This window comes from Thamnophis sirtalis, unplaced genomic scaffold (genome assembly GCF_051295495.1).
Source record: "Thamnophis sirtalis isolate CommonGarterSnake01/CBP01778 unplaced genomic scaffold, rThaSir2_p1.2 scaffold_9, whole genome shotgun sequence".
In the NCBI taxonomy this organism is placed as follows: domain Eukaryota; kingdom Metazoa; phylum Chordata; class Lepidosauria; order Squamata; family Natricidae; genus Thamnophis; species Thamnophis sirtalis.
The window spans coordinates 77,642,709-77,661,856 of NW_028261389.1; the positions used below are offsets into that span (position 1 = coordinate 77,642,709).

The 19,148-nt window shown below is 42.7% G+C and overlaps 1 protein-coding gene across 1 annotated transcript in view; it reads right to left on the bottom strand.

Moving 5' to 3' along the window:
- MAGI2 (membrane associated guanylate kinase, WW and PDZ domain containing 2) overlaps positions 1-19,148 on the bottom strand; it is a gene marked incomplete in the record, with an annotated part of 526,586 nt that overhangs the window by 143,959 nt on the left and 363,479 nt on the right. The window contains 1 exon segment of the mRNA XM_087722353.1: positions 13,223-13,303. Within this exon segment, the coding sequence (XP_087578479.1) occupies positions 13,223-13,303 (81 nt within the window).

Consider the following 19,148-nt stretch of genomic DNA (forward strand, 5'->3'; position numbering starts at 1 on the left):
ATCTCAATGCTCCTTCATTGTCCCTCCGCTAAACATGAAAGTAAAAGCTAGCAGTGAATGAAGACCAAGAATCTCCATTGAGAGGAAGGGAAGATGGAAACATTGCGGTTACTCTATTATTTTTTCTTTTAGGATAAGAAAAATGTCCCTGGATTGTTTAAAGGCACGTATAGCCAAGGGTCCATTTTTCCACTGTGACAAACTCAAAAGTCCCCAAGAAAAACAGAAAGGGAATGGAGTGAAGTCATTGGAGAAGCTGACAGGGCGCTAATAGCGGATGGATGTGGGAATCGGGCAGCTTCGGGACTCCTTCCCGAATAGGGGTCGTGACCTTTCCGCTGGAATTCATTCCCAGCCTTGTACCTTCCACTTCCTCTTTTAATTTAAAAGGCCTGTCCGTTGCATTAAACATGCCTTGGGAGGTAACACAATCGCCCTGCAGCTTCTTGTAAAGAATAAAAATGAAAGAAAGAAAGAAAGAAAGAAAGAAAGAAGGAAAGAAAGAAAGAAGGAAAGAAAGAAAGAAAGAAGGAAAGAAAGAAAGAAGGAAAGAAAGAAAGAAAGAAAGAAAGACAGACAGAAAGAAAGAAAGAAAGACAGAATGACTAGAAAGACTCGGCAATAGCTTGAACTTGCAACTAAATAAATAAATAAAAGGATGCTGTATCTAAGGCACGGGATTAGAAACTTAACCTTAACCAAACTCAAATCCGGCAATCTCATATAGTAGAACAGAGCAGAATAGAGAGTAGAGAGTAAAGAATAGAGTGGTGTGGAGTGGAGTGGAAGGGAAGGGGAGGGAGGAGAGGAGGGGAGAGGAGAGGACAGAAGAGAAGAGAAATCGTAAGGGTGGCAGTAACTCTATACCGTTTCAGGTAAACAGCTGTCTAATGATGGAGAAGGAAGGAAGGAAGGAAGGAAGGAAGGAAGGAAGGAAGGAAGGAAGGAAGGAAGGAAGAAAACAGCATAAGAGCATAATAGAATAGCAAAGTTGGAAGGGACCTTGGAGGTCTTCTGGTCCAACCCCCTGCCCAGGTAGGAAACCCTAGACAATTCCAGGCAAATGGCTGTCCAATCTCTTCTTAAAAACCTCCAGTGATGGAGAAGGAAGGAAGGAAGGAAGGAAGGAAGGAAGGAAGGAAGGAAGGAAACAGCATAACAGCATAACAGAATACCAAAGTTGGAAAGGACCTTGGAGGTCTTCTAGTCCAACCCCCTGCCTAGGCAGGAAACCCTAGACCATTTCATCCAAATGGCTGTCCATCATCTTCTTAAGGACTTCCAGTGATGGAGCACTCACAATTTCTGGAGGCAAGCCATTCCACCGATTAATTGTTCTCAATATCAGGAAATTTCTCTTTTAGTTCCAGGTTGGAACTCTTTTTAATCTCTGTTCAAACCTTTTTATTTTTATTTTTGCCACGAACTGTATTAAACATGTATTAAAGCCGAAAGGTAGGAATTGAGGTAGGAATTAGAAGCTAATCAAACAAGCTATCTATTTTTTTGGAACCGTGCCTGGGATTTTTGCCTGGCTGGTGCTTGTGTTATCAAGAGCTTCACCTTTATCATTTTAATCAAAGCTTGCACGATTGCACAGCTGTTCACAAGGACTGCTCTGCATTTCTGGCCTTTGAGAAGTATATTTTTTTCCCCAGAGGGAGGGTGAAGGGAGAAGTCCTTGGTAGAAGGACTCATCTCAGCCAGAGTTCAACATGGCTTATGGCAGCGTATTATTTTATGGTTCATAGAACGGCCAGCCAGATGTTCAGACTAGATTGCGCATTTTTATCCACCTATCAAATTCTTCCGTCTGGGCTAGGCAGATGTGGATGTTGGATGGGGTCGGAGATCTCCCAGAAATGCTTTTTTCCCCAAGAGACATAGCTGGACCTTCTTGGTTTTCCTTGAAGGTGTTTCGCTTCTCATCCAAGAAGTGGATGATTTATCTCTGATAGCTTTTATGTACACTGAGAGCTTCTGCACGGGAGACGAATTCCTTTTCCTTTACAGGATACTGTAAAATCTCCATTCGCTCCTCAATCCTGGGGGAAGGATACTGCAAACTCCCCATTCCCTCCCCACTCCAGGGGAAGGATACTGAAAAATCCCCATTCCCTCCCCACTCTGGGGGAAGGATACTGCAAAATCCCCATTCCCTCCCCACTCCAGGGGAAGGATACTGCAAACTCCCCATTCCCTCCCCACTCCAGGGGAAGGATACTGCAAAATCCCCATTCCCTCCCCACTCCGGGGGAAGGATACTGCAAAATCCCCATTCCCTCCCCACTCCAGGGGAAGGATACTGCAAAATCCTCATTCCCTCCCCACTCCAGGAGAAGGATACTGAAAAATCCCCATTCCCTCCCCACTCCAGTGGAAGGATACTGAAAAATCCCCATTCCCTCCCCACTTCAGGGGAAGGATACTAAAAAATCCTCATTCCCTCCCCACTCCAGAGGAAGGATACTGCAAACTCCCCATTCCAGGGGAAGGATACTGCAAAATCCTCATTCCCTCCCCACTCCAGAGGAAGGATATTGCAAAATCCCCATTCCCTCCCCACTCCAGGGGAAGGATACTGCAAAATCCCCATTCCCTCCCCACTCCAGGGGAAGGATACTGCAAAATCCCCATTCCCTCCACACTCCAGGGCAAGGATACTGAAAAATCCCCATTCCCTCCCCACTCCAGGGGAAGGATACTGCAAAATCCTCATTCCATCCACACTCCAGGGGAAGGATACTGAAAAATCCCCATTCCCTCCCCACTCCAGGGGAAGGATACTGAAAAATCCCCATTCCCTCCCCACTCCAGGGGAAGGATACTGAAAAATCCCCATTCCCTCCCCACTCCAGGGGAAGGATACTGAAAAATCCTCATTCCCTCCCCACTCCAGAGGAAGGATACTGCAAACTCCCCACTCCAGGGGAAGGATACTGCAAAATCCCCATTCCCTCCCCACTCCAGGAGAAGGATACTGCAAAATCCTCATTCCATCCACACTCCAGGGGAAGGATACTGAAAAATCCCCATTCCCTCCCCACTCCAGGGGAAGGATACTGAAAAATCCCCATTCCCTCCCCACTCCAGGGGAAGAATACTGAAAAATCCCCATTCCCTCCCCACGCCAGGGGAAGGATATGCAAAATCCCCATTCCCTCCCCACTCCAGGGGAAGGATACTGCAAAATCCTCATTCCCTCCCCACTCCAGGGGAAGGATATGCACAATCCCCATTCCCTCCTGATCTGGGACTCGGGAAGCAGAGAATAGGTGGGGCGGCACCAATCAGAAGTGGTATTTACCGATTCTCTGAAGTACTCAAAATTTCCGCTACTGGTTCTCCAGAACTGGTCAGAACCTGTTGAATATCACCTCCAGTTTCCTGCCTGAGCAGGGGGTTGGATTAGAAGACCTCCAAGATCCCTTCCATCTATTCTGTTCTGTTCTGTTCTGTTCTGTTCTATTCTATTCTATTCTATTCTATTCTATTCTATTCTATTCTATTCTATTCTATTCTATTCTATTCTATTCTATTCTATTCTATTCTATTCTATTCCATTCCATTCCATTCCATTCCATTCCATTCCATTCCATTCCATTCCATTCCATTCCATTCCATTCCATTCCATTCCACACATTGCCCACAACAATCTGGGTCGTCATTTTACCGACCTCAAAAGGATGGAAACTTGATCCCCATCAGAATTGAACTCCTGGCTGTGAGGAGAGTCAGGCTTGCAATACTGCATTCTAACCACTGCGTCACCACGGCTCTGGTAACAGAACAATGCTTTGCAAAACAAGGACCGAGGAAGTTGTGAATTGATTTAGGTGGAAAACACCAGCCAAAAACTCTGGACACGTAGGTCAGTGGGGAAAAAATATACCGTGATTTTTCTTGATCAGTAAGTTAAGGCTTGCTGGCTGCTTTCCTGGCAATTGGACTCACTGAATGAAATGGGGACTCATTTCTAAGTCGGATGGCCCGATGGATGAGAAGTAAATATTTTAATGATTTCTGAATGGCTGCGTGCATTGACAGCGGTAGGTGGAATTTCAACAACCACTAGAAGATTTGGCTCGAATGTTTCCAATTCCTGCCAGACACGGCCTTATCTTGACATCTGCCAAGCCACCAGTGAAAAGAAGTAGAAGAGCATGATAAAATGCTTTGATCTGAGTCAGGAACAAGCGTTAGCTTCAGCCAACAAGAAAACAATTCATTGTTTGGCTGTTGCTTATTTTAATCAAGGCTAGTTGTGAAAGATTTACAAGCATCTGGTTGTATGTCATCTCGTTTTGTCTTTGTAAAGAATTGTAAACAACAGAATAATCCATTCTTCAAGTGATATGGCTGGTGATATTCTTATCCTCTTCGTTTTGACCCATCAGCAGCCAGCAGAGCTGGTTGCAGACTCAGAGAATGAGGAGGTTGGAGAGGAACCTGGGCCAGTCCTGGAGTCTGGGGAGGGCTTGGATGAGGGCTCTGTGTTGGAGGCAGAGAGGGGGACAGAGCCGTATGCCAGTTATCAGCTGCCTTCAAAGTCAGACATCAGTGGGATAGAAGAACAGTTGGAGCCTGTTCCCAGTGTGCACATGTGCAGAATTGCCAGATGAAGGGAACAGCTGAAGAACAAGGGTCGACTTGGGAGTAAGGCCACAGGTGGACGGTGAATGGCCCCTCCCAGAGGAAATAAAGAGGAGCGAAAGGGGAGGGGAGTTTGCAGGAGACAATTCATTGGCTTCATTAGGGTGAAGATTTGTTCCTGGCTCTTAAGAGACTCCTTGCCAAGTATTTTCTTGTACATTGCTGCATTTGGAAGATATCGGCCTGGCAGCTCTCCAAGCCTGATAAGGTCTGTGGTGGTAAATTCACCCTTTGAAAGGCTGTTTGCCGGGACTTTGCTGGATGTGAATGAGAGGAATTCACACGAGCTTCATAAAAAGGGATTTTGTCAGGAGAAGGACTCTGCTTCGTGAATTTAGTCTGGCAAGATGGGCCCAGGATGTATTCATGTAGTCAGAAGTACATGCCCACCGTCTTCAAGCCCCAAACAATTGTCCACTGATTGATCGTTCTCACTGTCAGGAAATTCCTCCTTATTTCCAGGTTGAATCTCTCCTTGTTCAGTTTCTACCCAATATTCCTTGTTTGGCCTTTAGGTGCTTTGGAGAACAGGGTGATCACCTCCTCTCTGTGGCAGCCCCTCAAATATTGGAAGACTGCTATCCTGTTTCCCCTGGTCCTTCTCTTCACTAGACAAGCCATGCCCGGTTCCTGTAACCATCCGTCATATGTTTTAGCCTCCTAATCATCCTGGTCGCTCTTCTCTGCACTCTTTCTAGAGTCTCAATATCTTTTTCATAGCGTGGTGACCAAAACTGGATGCAGTATTTTAGGTGTGGTCTTACTAAGGCTTTATAAAGTGGTATTAGTACCCCACTTGAACTTGATTGTATTCCTCTATTAATGCTGGATTTCCTGCTTAAGCAGGAGGGTTGGGCTAGAAGACCTCCAAAGTCCCTTCCAACTCTGTTATCCTGTTAAAGTTAGGTTCTCTTCTGGGAATTGCTTAGCGCTCCAGACCTAGTCAATTGTATCACCATCAACCAAAGAGAAAGCAACTATCAATTTCTTCAATTTACCTATGCTTTTAGAGACACTTTGGAATAATTAAAATCAAAACAGAAAACTCTCAAAGGTATTATAAACGGTTACTATACCTTTTAAATGTTGCACCTGCCATTACACATAAAATAACATTCAACTACTAATTGAAAAAAAAAAAGAACTAAAACATTACCCTTATCGGGAAAGAATACCTTTGGGACAGAAATGGGTACTATGGCTGAATAAATGCAAATGGTACATTTATTCATTTATTGGTTTGTTTTAGAAAATGTACTATATAGCTGCCTACTCACTCGCAGCACCTCTGATTACAAGCCACTGCTTTGTTGGAATTGTACTACATTCTGGAGAGGAGGAGGAGGAGGAGGAGGAGGAGGAGGAGGAGAGATAAAAGGGAAGGTAGAGTATTGTAGATTTATCTACTTTAAGAGTTGGAAGAGAAAGCGCAGATTTTCTAACCCTTTCCACTTCCTAAGGAAGAGTCCCATTTCTTCATCGTCCATGGATGTCAACCAGGGGTGGGCTTCAAAGCTTTTAGCAAGGGATCTCTGCCCGATTGCTTGGTGGGCGTGGCATGGTGGGCATGGCCTAGTCGGCCTCCTACACCATGGCTGGGGGCGGAAGAGCATCTTTGCCCTCCCTGGGCTCCAGAGGCTTTCCTTGAGTCCCTGGGAGGGCGAAAACAGCCCCCCTAGGCTTCAGAGACCCTACCGGAAGTTCAGGAAGGCCAGAAACGGGCAAAACTTCCGGTAGGCTTGTTTTTTTTGCCCTCCCCGAGCCTCCACAAGTATAAATCCTTCCGTTCTCCCACCATCCAGCGAGAGCTGAAGAAGCTTCTTGGATGAGAAGCAAAATGTCTTCAAAGAGAAAGAAAGAAACCTCCAAGTGGCCTCAATGACCCTCTAAAAGGATGCAAATGACCAGCTGTCTGCAAGGAGTATAAATCCTTCCATTCCCCACCATCCAGCCAGAGCTGAAGAAGCTTCTGGGATGAGAAGCAAAATGTCTTCAAAGAGAAAGAAAGAAACATCCAAGTGGCCTCAAGGACTCTCTAAAAGGATGCAAATGACCAGCTGTCTGCAAGGAGTATAAATCCTTCTGTTCTCCCACCATCCAGTCAGAGCTGAAGAAGCTTCTGGGATGAGAAGCAAAATGTCTTCAAAGAGAAAGAAAGAAATCTCCAAGTGGCCTCAATGACTCCCTAAAAGGATGCAAATGACCAGCTGTCTGCAAGGAGTATAAATCCTTCTGTTCTCCCACCATCCAGTCAGAGCTGAAGAAGCTTCTTGGATGAGAAGCAAAATGTCTTCAAAGAGAAAGAAAGAAACCTCCAAGTGGCCTCAATGACTCCCTAAAAGGATGCAAATGACCAGCTGTCTGCAAGGAGTATAAATCCTTCTATTCTTCCACCATCCAGTCAGAGCTGAAGAAGCTTCTTGGATGAGAAGCAAAATGTCTTCAAAGAGAAAGAAAGAAACCTCCAAGTGGCCTCAATGACTCCCTAAAAGGATGCAAATGACCAGCTGTCTGCAAGGAGTATAAATCCTTCTGTTCTCCCACCATCCAGTCAGAGCTGAAGAAGCTTCTTGGATGAGAAGCAAAATGTCTTCAAAGAGAAAGAAAGAAACCTCCAAGTGGCCTCAATGACTCCCTAAAAGGATGCAAATGACCAGCTGTCTGCAAGGAATATAAATCCTTCCATTCCCCACCATCCAGCCAGAGTTGAAGAAGCTTCTGGGATGAGAAGCAAAATGTCTTCAAAGAGAAAGAAAGAAACCTCCAAGTGGCCTCAACGACCCTCTAAAAGGATGCAAATGACCAGCTGTCTGCAAGGAGTATAAATCCTTCCGTTCCCCACCATCCAGTCAGAGCTGAAGAAGCTTCTTGGATGAGAAGCAAAATGTCTTCAAAGAGAAAGAAAGAAATCTCCAAGTGGCCTCAATGACTCCCTAAAAGGATGCAAATGACCAGCTGTCTGCAAGGAATATCAATCCTTCCATTTCCCCACCATCCACTCAGAGCTGAAGAAGCTTCTTGGATGAGAAGCGAAACGTCTTCCAAGAAAAATAAGAAACTCCACTTGCCTCTTGAAAAAACACCTTTGGGACAACCACAACCTGGATGGATGATGCCAAATCTCCATAGACATTTATCCAACTTGTCTAGAATTTTTTAAAATAGCCATAATTATAATAAGTTGTTCATCTTACTATTATTTCTTTTTCTTTTTCCGTTAATATTTTATTAGACTTACACCTACTCCATTCAAGAGAGACACTCTATGACTTAGGTAACTTCATCAATAATCAATAATGTATCCATGGTATAACTATGAAAGAAATAAGCCGCAAAAGAGACTCAATAACATATCAATTCATCAGTGGTTTGTTTTTAATAACTTTCGGAAAGTCAGTAGTTTGTGGTCTGATCAAATTTCTGGAGGTACAAGTACAGAATAGACTAGAATAACAGATTTGGAAGGGACCTTGGAAGTCTTCTAGTCCAACCCCCATGCTTAGGCAGGAAACCCTACACCACTTCAGACAAATGGTTATCCAACATCTTTGTAAAAATGCCCAGTGTCGGAACATTCACAACTTCTTGAGAGAAGTAATTCCACTGATTAATTGTTCTAACTGCCAGGAAATTTCTTCTTAGTTCTAGGTTGCTTCTTTCCTTGATTGGTTTCCATCCATTGCTTCTTGTCCTGCCCTCAGGTGCCTTGGAGAATAGCTTGGCTCCCTCTTCTTTTGGCAGCCCCCGAGATATTGGAAGGCTGCTCTCATGTCTCCCCTAGTCCTTCTTTTCATTGAACTAGACATACCCAGTTCCTGCAACCGTTCTTCATATGTTTTAGCTCCAATCCCCTAATCCTCTTTATTGCTCTTCTCTGCACTCTTTCCAGAGTCTCCACATCTTTTTTACATCATCAAGACCAAAACTGAATGCAAATATTCCATGTGTGTCCTTACCAAGGCATATAAAGTGGTATTAACACTTCACGTGATCTTGATTCTCTCCCTCTGTTGATGCAGCCTAGAACTGTGTTGGCTTTTTTGGCAGCTGCTGCCCACGGCTGGCTCCTATTTAAATGGTTGTCCACTAGGACTCCAAGATCCATCCCACAGTTGCTACTATTGAGCAAGTACCTGTACCTGTGCATTTCATATTTGTCGCTTCAGGTTCAAAAATTGGTCGCCAATATTTGGAATTTTTCATTGTTTATTACTTAATTCCTTTCCAGTTTATACTACAGTTTGTTTCTATGGGGAAAGGTATGAGTTCTGTTTCCAGCAATGATGATCAGAGAAAATTCTAAGGGTTACAAAATAGCAATAGCACTTAAGACTTATATGCCACTTCACAGTGCTTTTATAGCCCTCTCTAAGCAGTTTATAGAGTCCACCTATTGCCCCCAACAATTTGGGTCCTCATTTTACTCTCCTTGGAAGGATGGAAGGATGAGTCAACCTTTGAGCTGGTCAGGATCACACTTGTGCCAGTGGGCAGAGTTATCCTGCAATACTGCATTCTAACCACTGGGAAGGAAGGAAGGAAGGAAGGAAGGAAGGAAGGAAGGAAGGAAGGAAGGAAGGAAGGAAGAGCAATAGCACTTAGACTTATATATCACTTCACAGTGCTTTACAGCCCCCTCTAAGGGGTTTTACAAAGTCAGCCTCTTGCCCCCAACAATCTGGGTCCTCATTTTACCCACCTCGGAAGGATGGAAGGCTGAGTCAACCTTGAGCCTGGTGAGATTCGAACTGCCAAATTGCAGGCAGCTGGCAGTCAGCAGATGTAGCCTGCAGTACTGCACTCTAACCACTGCGCCATCGTGGCTCATGTGAATGTGATTCTAGAAATCCCATTTGGCTTCAGAGTTGGAAGCCGGCCCAGCTGTCATGCATGAAATACTTTAATATCTATTTTCTCATCTTCCGAGTAGATGGATGTGTCTGTTAGGCTAAGATTTTTTTTAAAAAAAGTGGGAAAATTAAAATGCTAAAAAAAAAAAAAATTGATGAGGAAACGGACATATTTATCTCACCTTGGAATCAACCAAAGCCCACAGTCATCTTTTCCCTTGGCTTGTAAGGGCTGTTCACCAAACTTTGGATGTAGAGTTATTTAGGGTTTTTCACTCAATACAATATAGGCATTGATCCAGCTGGCACAATGCATCACAATCTCATTTTAAAAGACTAATTGGGGAGACAATTATGCAAACTCTGTGAATCATAGAGGAAACCTGGTTGGCTAGACGTAAACTCTGTGGCTCCGAAATCAAATTTTCACTGTATTGCCAAAAGTGAATAGCAATTTGAAAAAATAGAATAACAGAGTTGGAAGGGACCTTGGAGGTCTTCTAGTCCAACCCCCTACATAGGCAGGAAACCCTATAGCACTTCAGACAAATGCTATCCAACATCTTAAAACCTTCCGCTGTTTGAGCATTCACAACTTCTGGAGGCAAGTTGTTCCACTGGTTAATTGTTCTAACTATCAGGAAATTTCTCCTCACTTCTAAGTTGTTTCTCTCCTTGATTAGTTTCCACCCATTGCTTCTTGTCCTGTCCTTGGGTGCTTCGGAGAATAGCTTGACTTCCTCTTCTTTGGGGGAGCCCCTGAGATATCGGAAGACTGCTATCATGTCTCCCCTGGTCCTTCTTTTCATTAAACTAGACATACCCAGTTCCTGCAACCGTTCTTCATATGTTTTGGCCTCCAGTCCCCCAATCCTCTTTGTTGCTCTTCTCTGCACTCTTTCTAGAATCTCCACATCTTTTCTACATCGTGGCGATCAAAACTGAATGCAGTATTCTAAGTGTGGCCTTACCAAGGCCTTGTAAAGTGGTATTAACCCTTCAAGTGATTTTGATTGATGCAGCCTAGAACTGTGTTGACTTTTTTGGAAGCTGCTGCACATGGTTGGCTCATATTTCAATGGTTGTCCACTCGGACTCCAAGATCCCTCTCACAGTTACTACTATTGAGCAAGGCACCACCTATACTGTACCTGTGCATTTCGATTTTCTTGGCTAAATGTAGAACCTTACTTTTTAAACCCAAGGTTTTTATAAAAGGGTCTACTTCAAGATGTTAGTAAATGAGAACTCTTATTTACATATTTATTTACCTTAGCGTATCTCTGATGGAAAGTGGTGATTTAGAAATAGGAAATATAAAATAAATAAATAGATAAATATTTATACAGCCACCCAGCTCACAAACACAGGTGTCTGGTGAACTGTACAACACAATGGTTAAAACCCCCCACAAAAATCTAAAACTAAATAAATAAATAAAAAACAACAACAGATAAACAGGAAAATAAAAAGATAAAATCCGGGAATGTGGGTGAAGTATTGGAATGTAATTTTTATGCAACAACTGCAGTAGTATTCAGCCAGTAGAGGGCAGTGTTTACAAGTTTGGGTCTATGGTATATACTGTACTCTATGCTTTGTTGTTCTAAGTAGACTTTCTTATTTCTCGTTACAGTTAAAAACTGTTGAGCAGTAAAGCACATGGTGACTGTACCCTTTGTTTGCTCTGTGGTGCTATGTATATAAACAAAATTTATAATATGAACAAAGGACCGACAGCAAGCCTTCTGCCTCACCTGGTGGGATGGGTAGATGTAACAGGGAAGAGGTGGTCCCTCAGAAAACCTGGTTCAAAACCAGCATCTTGAGTTGCGTCTGGAAAGAAGCTGGTAACCAATGCAGCTCACTAACTGATGTAACAGGTATCTTCCTAGGGACATACATAATTCTCTTCTAGAAATGGTACAGTGGCCTAGAGGTGAAGCTCTCACCTCACCATCAGGAGGCTGTGAGTTCAATCCTAGGTAGAGGCATATACTGTATTTCTCTCTCTGGTCACAATGAGAATATAACTACTGAACAAAACTCTGCATTGGTGACAGGATGGGCATCCGGCCAGTAAAACACTCTGCTAGCTGCATTCAGTTGCCCAGACTCCAGCCTGCAAGGGATTATGGGGTCATTAAAAGACGATGATGATACATAATTGTCTGTCTAGTTGCATTCTGCACCAGATGAAGCTTCCAGATGTCCTTCAAGCGAAATGTTTTTTTTCATGCAAAGCAAAACTATTCATTTCAGCAGAGATGAAAATTGAAGGCTATGTTCCGAATTCTCTCCTTTTTTTTTTTAGGTTTTCTAATTTCTCTCCCCAAATAGGACACTTTTTTAAAAAAAATGTCTAGATAGCGATTAAAAAAAACAACAACCGAAAAACCACAGGCTCTGTGAATCATAATGAGACATTTATTTTGACACTAGAGGACACCATCGTGAATTAAACAGTATCATGGAGAAAATGGTGTCATTGGCGGATAATTTGAATGATGATGCCTTCAAGTTTTGAAGCGGCAATAGCAAAAGAAGCATTTTCTCTCAGCAAAACAATGTAAGAAGGTTGAGGAAGCAGAGCTCGCTAGAGAAACTAGCAAAAGCAATAGCAATAGACTTATATGCCACTTCTCAGTGCTTTCACAGCCTGCTCTAAGCAGTTTACAGAGCATGTTGCTCCCAACAATCTGGGTCCTCATTTTACCCACCTCGGAAGGCTGGAAGGCTGAGTCAACCTTGAGCCTGGTGAGAATCGAACTGCTGACAGTACTGCAGAGTTAGCCTGCAATACTGCGTTCTAACCACTGCGCCACAACGGCTCTTTAAGGCTAAAAGGCTATGCTTAGAAAAAACAAGGAAACAAATTAAAACTTGGTTTGCATCCCCAATAAAATAAGGGGCGCGGGAAGGATCTGCTCATTTTTCCTTGTTGAATTTTTGAACTTCAGCGAAACAGACCCAGAAGTAGCAAAATCAAAACAGTCTTCTAAGCAGGCACTAACTCTGGTAAAAACTGAATACAGGGAGTCCTTCGACTTACGACCGCAAACTGAGCCCAAAGTTCCCCTTGCTAAGTGAGACATTTGGGAAATCAATTTTGCCCCATTTTGCAACCTTTCTTGCCACCGTGGCTAAGTGAATCACTCCAGTTGTTTAGTTAGGAACATGGTTATTAAGTGAATCTGGCTTCCCCACTGATATCCTTATCAGAAGGTTTGGGAAAGGGGAATCACATGACCCCGGGACACCACAATGGTCATAAATATGAGTCAGTTGCCAAGTAACAGGCAAAGCACTTAGACTTATATAGTGCTTCGCAGTGCTTGGCAGGCCTCCCTAAGTGGTTTACAGAGTCAGCCTGTCACCCCCAACAATTCTGGGTCCTCATTTGACCCACCTCCGAAGGATGGAAGGCTGAGTCAACCTTGAACCTGGTGAGGTTCGAACTGCCAAATTGCAGGCAGCTGGCAGTCTGCAGAAGTAGCCTGCAGTACTGCACTCTCACCACCGCGCCGCGGCGGCTCCAAATTTTGTTCACGTGATGACGGGGCTCCTGGAACTGTGATTGTAAGTGTCCTATGGTGAAAAATGGTCAGATGCTGTGGTGACTTTGAACGGTAACAAAATGAACTGTTGTAAGTCGAGGACTTCCTGTATACCTGGAGCCATGACAGTTACCTTTATTATATTTAATTTAGCATTATTACCTTCATTCTCTTCCTTTGTCAGAGGAAAGCTTCCCCCATTGGAAGAAGGGAATCTTTGGATCCAACCCATTAGATTAAGATCTGTATGGGGAGAGGAAATTGACCATTCAGGTCTATAGATTGATGGTCCTTATAGCATTTATCTAGGTACTATCAATTACTGGAATTGACATTTTTCAACTGGCAACAGAGTAGGTTTTACAACACTCATTTTATTCCGATTATTTTCTTTCCCTTAAGCATTCTTAGCATACAGCAAATAATTCAAACAGCTAAAACTAATTGTAAGATGCAGAATATTGCTTTTCTTTTGTTTAACATATCATCCAAGAGCACTAACAAATTAATAAGGTGCTTTCTATTATTAATTCCCATCCGTTACATAATATGAATAACGATGAGTTCTCTGTATATATTTTCAGTTTGTGGGAATGCACTAAACTCTAAAAATAAAAGTATAAAATATTCACACTTTAAAAACAACAGACACACAAGTGCTTTAATCAATTCAAGACACATATCAAAAATAAAGAAGGAAATATGAGAGGAAGAAAATAATTATTTTACGCTGCATGTGTGATAAATGTAAAGTTTGCCCCTCACCCAAGATAAAGCTGTAATAAAATCCAACACAATTTAAATATGAAATGTAAAATATTACAAGGTTTAAGGTAAAGGTTCCCCTTGCACATATGTGCTAGTCGTTCCCGACTCTAGGGGGCAGTGTTCATCTCTGTTTCAAAGCTGAAGAGCCAGCGCTGTCCGAAGACGTCTCCGTAGTCATGTGGCTGGCATAACTAAATGCTGAAGGTGGCCAGAACGCTGTTTCCTTCCCACCAAAGGTGGTTCCTATTTTTCTACTTGCATTTTTTACGTGCTTTCGAACTGTTAGGTTGGCAGAAGCTGGGACAAGTAACAGGAGCTCAATCCGTTATGTTGTGCTAGGGATTCAAACCGCCGAACTGCTGACCTTTCTGATCGACAAGCTCAGTGTCTTAGCCACTGAGCCACACAGCAGTGTGTTAATATAATGTGTAACACGCAAGAACATTCTACGTGGTTGACTTTTTACCACGCTAGGCAAGAAATTATTTTGTGCTAGTATTGACAACCCTGTAGTAGATACAAGTGAAGTTTCTTCTAGATGGATAAAATATTTTGAAACCTATTCACCGCTATTGTCAATATAAAACTGTATTAGACTAAATTATGGAAAGGAAGAGAAAGGGAAGAGTAGTGACAAAGCAGGTGGCCTCATTTAGAGTGGTGACAGATGGAGCTTTGGAAATGGTGAAGGACCAGATCAAGGACAGAGAGCGTAGCCTTTATTGTCATTGTACAAAATAAATACAATGGAATTGGTCTTGAAGAAACTCATATCGACATGGTCATCAAGACTCAACCATCAAATGAATCAAAACCAGGTATGAAATTATTCTGGGACATTCTGAAGGAACCAGGCAATGGATAACCAACACGAATGAGCAAAAGAAGCATCTAATATCCCACTTCAATATTTTTGACCAGCGAAAACACTTGAAAAAGGAGCTTCAAATTGTGTAGGCTGCATTTTCACGCCTTGGAATGAAGGAGGAAATTTGTAAATCATTAGGTGGGCTATCAGCTCATGAATAAAATGGAGGGAAAAAGTGGACATAAGCATTGTGAGATTAACAACAACAACAAAAAAAACACCTATTTCCAAGCAATTTAAAGTTATGTCAGAGGTTATCCTAGAATAACCAGCTTTCCATGTCTGGAGGAGAACTATCACAAAAATGATCTGTGCCCCCTTTTAATAGGGAAGAAATACCGTATTTTTTGGAGTATAAGATGTATCTCCCCCCCCCCAAAAAAAGAGCATGGAAATGTTGGTGTGTCTTATATACCGAATACAGCCGCTTTTGGCTTCCTGAAGCCCTGCCTCTACATCAAATTTTTGTGAAAAAATGGGAAAAAAACAGGCCATTTTTCGCAAAAACAGAGCCATTTTTGCCTTCCCCAGCCCTGCTGAAGACTGCAGAGTGATGCTGGGGGCTGGGGGAAGGCAAAAACAGCTCTGTTTTTGCAAAAAAAAGGCCCATTTTCCACCTGTTTTTTTTAAATGGGGGTGTTTTTGTCTTCCCAGAGCCCTGTTGAAGCCTGCAGAGGGCTTCTGGGGCCCAGGGAGGGCAAAAACCTTTTTTCTTATTTACCTCTTCCAAATCTTGGTGCGTCTTATACACCGGTGTGTCTTATAGTCCGAAAAATACGGTAATGAAAATGATGGAAAAATTAAAACTAGCAGATAGTGGAATCGGCATTGTATTTAAACTTTATTTAAAGGCTGGTGGGGGGGGGGAAACATAATTGATTAAAGCTGACAGCACTGGAAGAGAACATTCATGTTTAAATGTTCCAGTTGATAATTATATCATATACCCAAATCGTACATTTTAACTTACTCTGTTATTTGAGACTGTCATAGGCCAAAGCAGAAAGAAAACAGAAGAAACTCACTTTCCATACCTATGAAAATAGCCAGTCATATTAACAGGTACCCCCCCAGTTGGAAGTGTAACTTTACATGCTTCTTGCTATTACCTCACTACTGTCAGGTGCAAAGAATCAGGAGTATACATTAAGCTTCGGTTAAGCTGATTGATTGTTCGTGCCTACACACAACAATTTATTCAACCAATGGTCAGCATTAAATTGGTGCTTGATAAGAGTCAACAGAACTCAAGATGGACTGGATGTAGACTGCTTGTGGGAACATAAGCACTCTAGGCTGACTCCTCTCTTGACTCCACCCCCACTCTGTTGATTCTTTGCTTTTTGTTTCCATTCATTTTAGGAGGTCTGAAAGGGAGCAGCTGCTCTTTTCAAGAGGTTGAGAAGTTTATGAAAGCATGCTACTACAGAAGGAAGTACAGAGGAGGTCATCATATCAGATGTTCTCCAACAACGTGCTGAAGACAGCAGGGACTGAAGACAGGACAAGACTCTTCCCATGGCACTGTCCATCTCACGCCAGCACTATCTGAATAAAAAGCCACTTGTAATAGTTTCAAAACACAAGACCATCACAGGTCTTTATGAAGAAGAACACATCTTCCTTCCACTGTCCTTACCACTTTCTAAAGCAACTGTTTGTTATAAACAATCCTCTTCATTAGAAAGCCCTCAAGTATTTTTAGATTCAGACTAATCCCCATTAGGCTCGATCTAATTTCTGAGAAGAGATGAACTTTAAAATCTCTGTTTGAATGGGAGCCTACTAACCCATCTCAAGAGCTCTGATCTGCTTTTAAGCCAAACTAGTCTGTGTTCATTAACATTATATACGTAATTAAGCAGAATCTTGGCAGAGATTTGGAAAAAGAAACACTAGTATACAATGCATGGCAGAATTAAATTATTTATGTGGTATTCAATGGTGTCCTCCCCACCCCAGAATCTGTAGAGGGCTTTATAAATATCTAAAACCGCACTAGCATACTAAGGAATAATAGCAGATAATCCAGTATTAGCACTTAAACGTTAATTCATTTCTACTATATGATCATTGCTGTGGCTCGGTAGTAGGCTTTGGAGCTGCTATCAGACTTTGACACAGAAACCTCCTGTGAGTGGTTTCAGGATGCTCCCAGGAGAGGATAACAAGCAGCTGTGACTCGTTAAGGATCTCTTCCTGTGGATAAAAGACTGATGGTGCCACGCTCTAGTTGCAGAAGTCAACATCGTTCGTTCGTTCCATTCCATTCTGTTCCTGTTCTAGTCAAGGTTCCCTGTTCGTGTTCATGATTCAGAGAAACCACTTGGATAAGTGATTTGCTTTATATAAACCTGGTTTGCTGTAAGAGTTTGTTTTTGCATTTGCTGTTTAACTTTTTGCCAGAGAATTTATCTTATGTTTATTTTGGGCTCACAGCCAGCTCGAGCCGGGATTGATAAAAATATTTCCTTTGAAGTTCTGTCTGGCTGTCGTTTCCGAACGAACAAGGTGGGGGGTTAGAACAGATCATAACTATAACTTTTTTCTTTTTGGCATAAGCTACGTTGCGAAGAGTGCAGAAAAGGAATAAGGAGGAACAAGCCCGGGAAATTCGTGGAATGAGAGAAGAAAAAGAAAATGGAGTAAAAATATAGCTCAGATTCACTAGGTGCCCAATTCATTATTTCTCACCTTATGCTTCTTCCTTTAGTACCCATACTTCTTAAGTAACTCATTCCTACTGCATTTTACTTACTTTGACATCTGTCTTGAAGTACCCAGTCCTTCCCTTCCTTATAACAAGGTGGACAGAAGTACACTCTTACACAAGCAATTTCACTTCTTTCGGCAAGTATTATTAGTACATTTCGACCAATGTTTGGAAGCTTTAATAGTTCTCCATCCAGATTCTTCTGTTACACCAACTAGATCTGCAGCCTTACCATTGTTCAATATTTCCACAGCATTTGTAATTTCAAACCCTCCCTCCCTCCCTCCCTCCCTTCCTTCCTTCCTTCCTTCCTTCCTTCCTTCATTCATTCATTCATTCATTCATTCAATTTAGGTGCTGTCTTGACTCTGGGCAGCTCAGATTTAGAGAGTTCAACATTATTTTTAATCCCAGTCACTTTGTCGGATGCTCCTTCTTTACCTTCCTGTTTAGCTTCTTGTTTAGCCCTGTAGTAATGGGAAAAAATCCCATTCTAAGTTCATATACTCCTAAGAGTTAAAGGAAAACATAGATCTGTCAGTACAGGTAATGCAGAGCGACATCTGAACCTTCTCCAGTTAGGAGCAGGTGTCATTTTCAGGTAAGTTTTTAAAAAGAAGAGATAGATACTACGTTCCCTTGAGAGCTCTTCCCTAGTGTAGGAGATGACCAGGTTGCGGCTGAGGGTGGGGTCAAACATGCCATATGTCATGAGTCCCTGCACGCTCACAAGAGATCTAAATTCAGCCCACCTTGAATGCGTCTCTTATCTCCCGCTTATTTCCCTTGACTGTTAGTTGGCCAGATTCTTCTACAGGGCTTAAGCTTGCAATAAATCTTTACACTCATTTGAATTCCCTGAATCTCCTGATTTCCCCGGCTCTTGACACTAGCTGATTGCTTCCATTCCTTCTTTAAAACCTATGAGCTAATTTCATACTCGATCTCTTCCCAAGCTCATGACCTCCATAGGTGTATACTGCCTTACCAACCTACAGCAATGTTTAGAGCCGTGGCTTTCAACCACTGTACTATGGTACGTTTGTCATGAAAAGCCCACATCAGTGAGCCATAATGAAAAGTTGAGAAGTGTTGTGCATCTCCGTAGGCATAACTTGCCTCTGTAACCTCATGGGACCTCTGGTTTCATGATCCAGATGTCTTGCCTATAAGATGATGAGGGGACTACAGGCCAAAACATATGAAGAATGGTTGCCAGAAACCTTTGGAAATACAAACTGTTGTCTCCTACGACCACCACTCTCCTTTCCTTCTATTTATTCCCCCGCCAGGGAAGGGCCATTCAGCGTCCAAGGGTGCCTTGCTTCCCGAGTAGACTCCTTGTCCTTCGTTGTTCTCCTCTCCTAACAGCTCTGCGCATACAGGCATCTGGAACAGGCCCCAGCTGTTCTCTCTCCTCACTTATCTCAGCCTCCAAAGGCAGCTGACTCTCTGGTAGTTAGGAAACACCCAACATTTGGGTATGTGTAGTCTAGTGAAAAGAAGGACGAGGGGAGATATGATAGCAGTCTTCCAATATTTGGGGAGCTGCCACAAAGATGAGAGGGTCAATTTATACTCCAAAGCATCTCCAGGCAGGACAAGGAGCAATGGATGGAGACTAATCAAGGAGAGACGCAACCAAGAACTAAGGAGAAACTTCCTAACAGTGAGGACAATTAACTAGTGGAAGGGGTTGCCTTCAAAAGTTGTGGGTGCACCATCACTGGAGGCTTTTA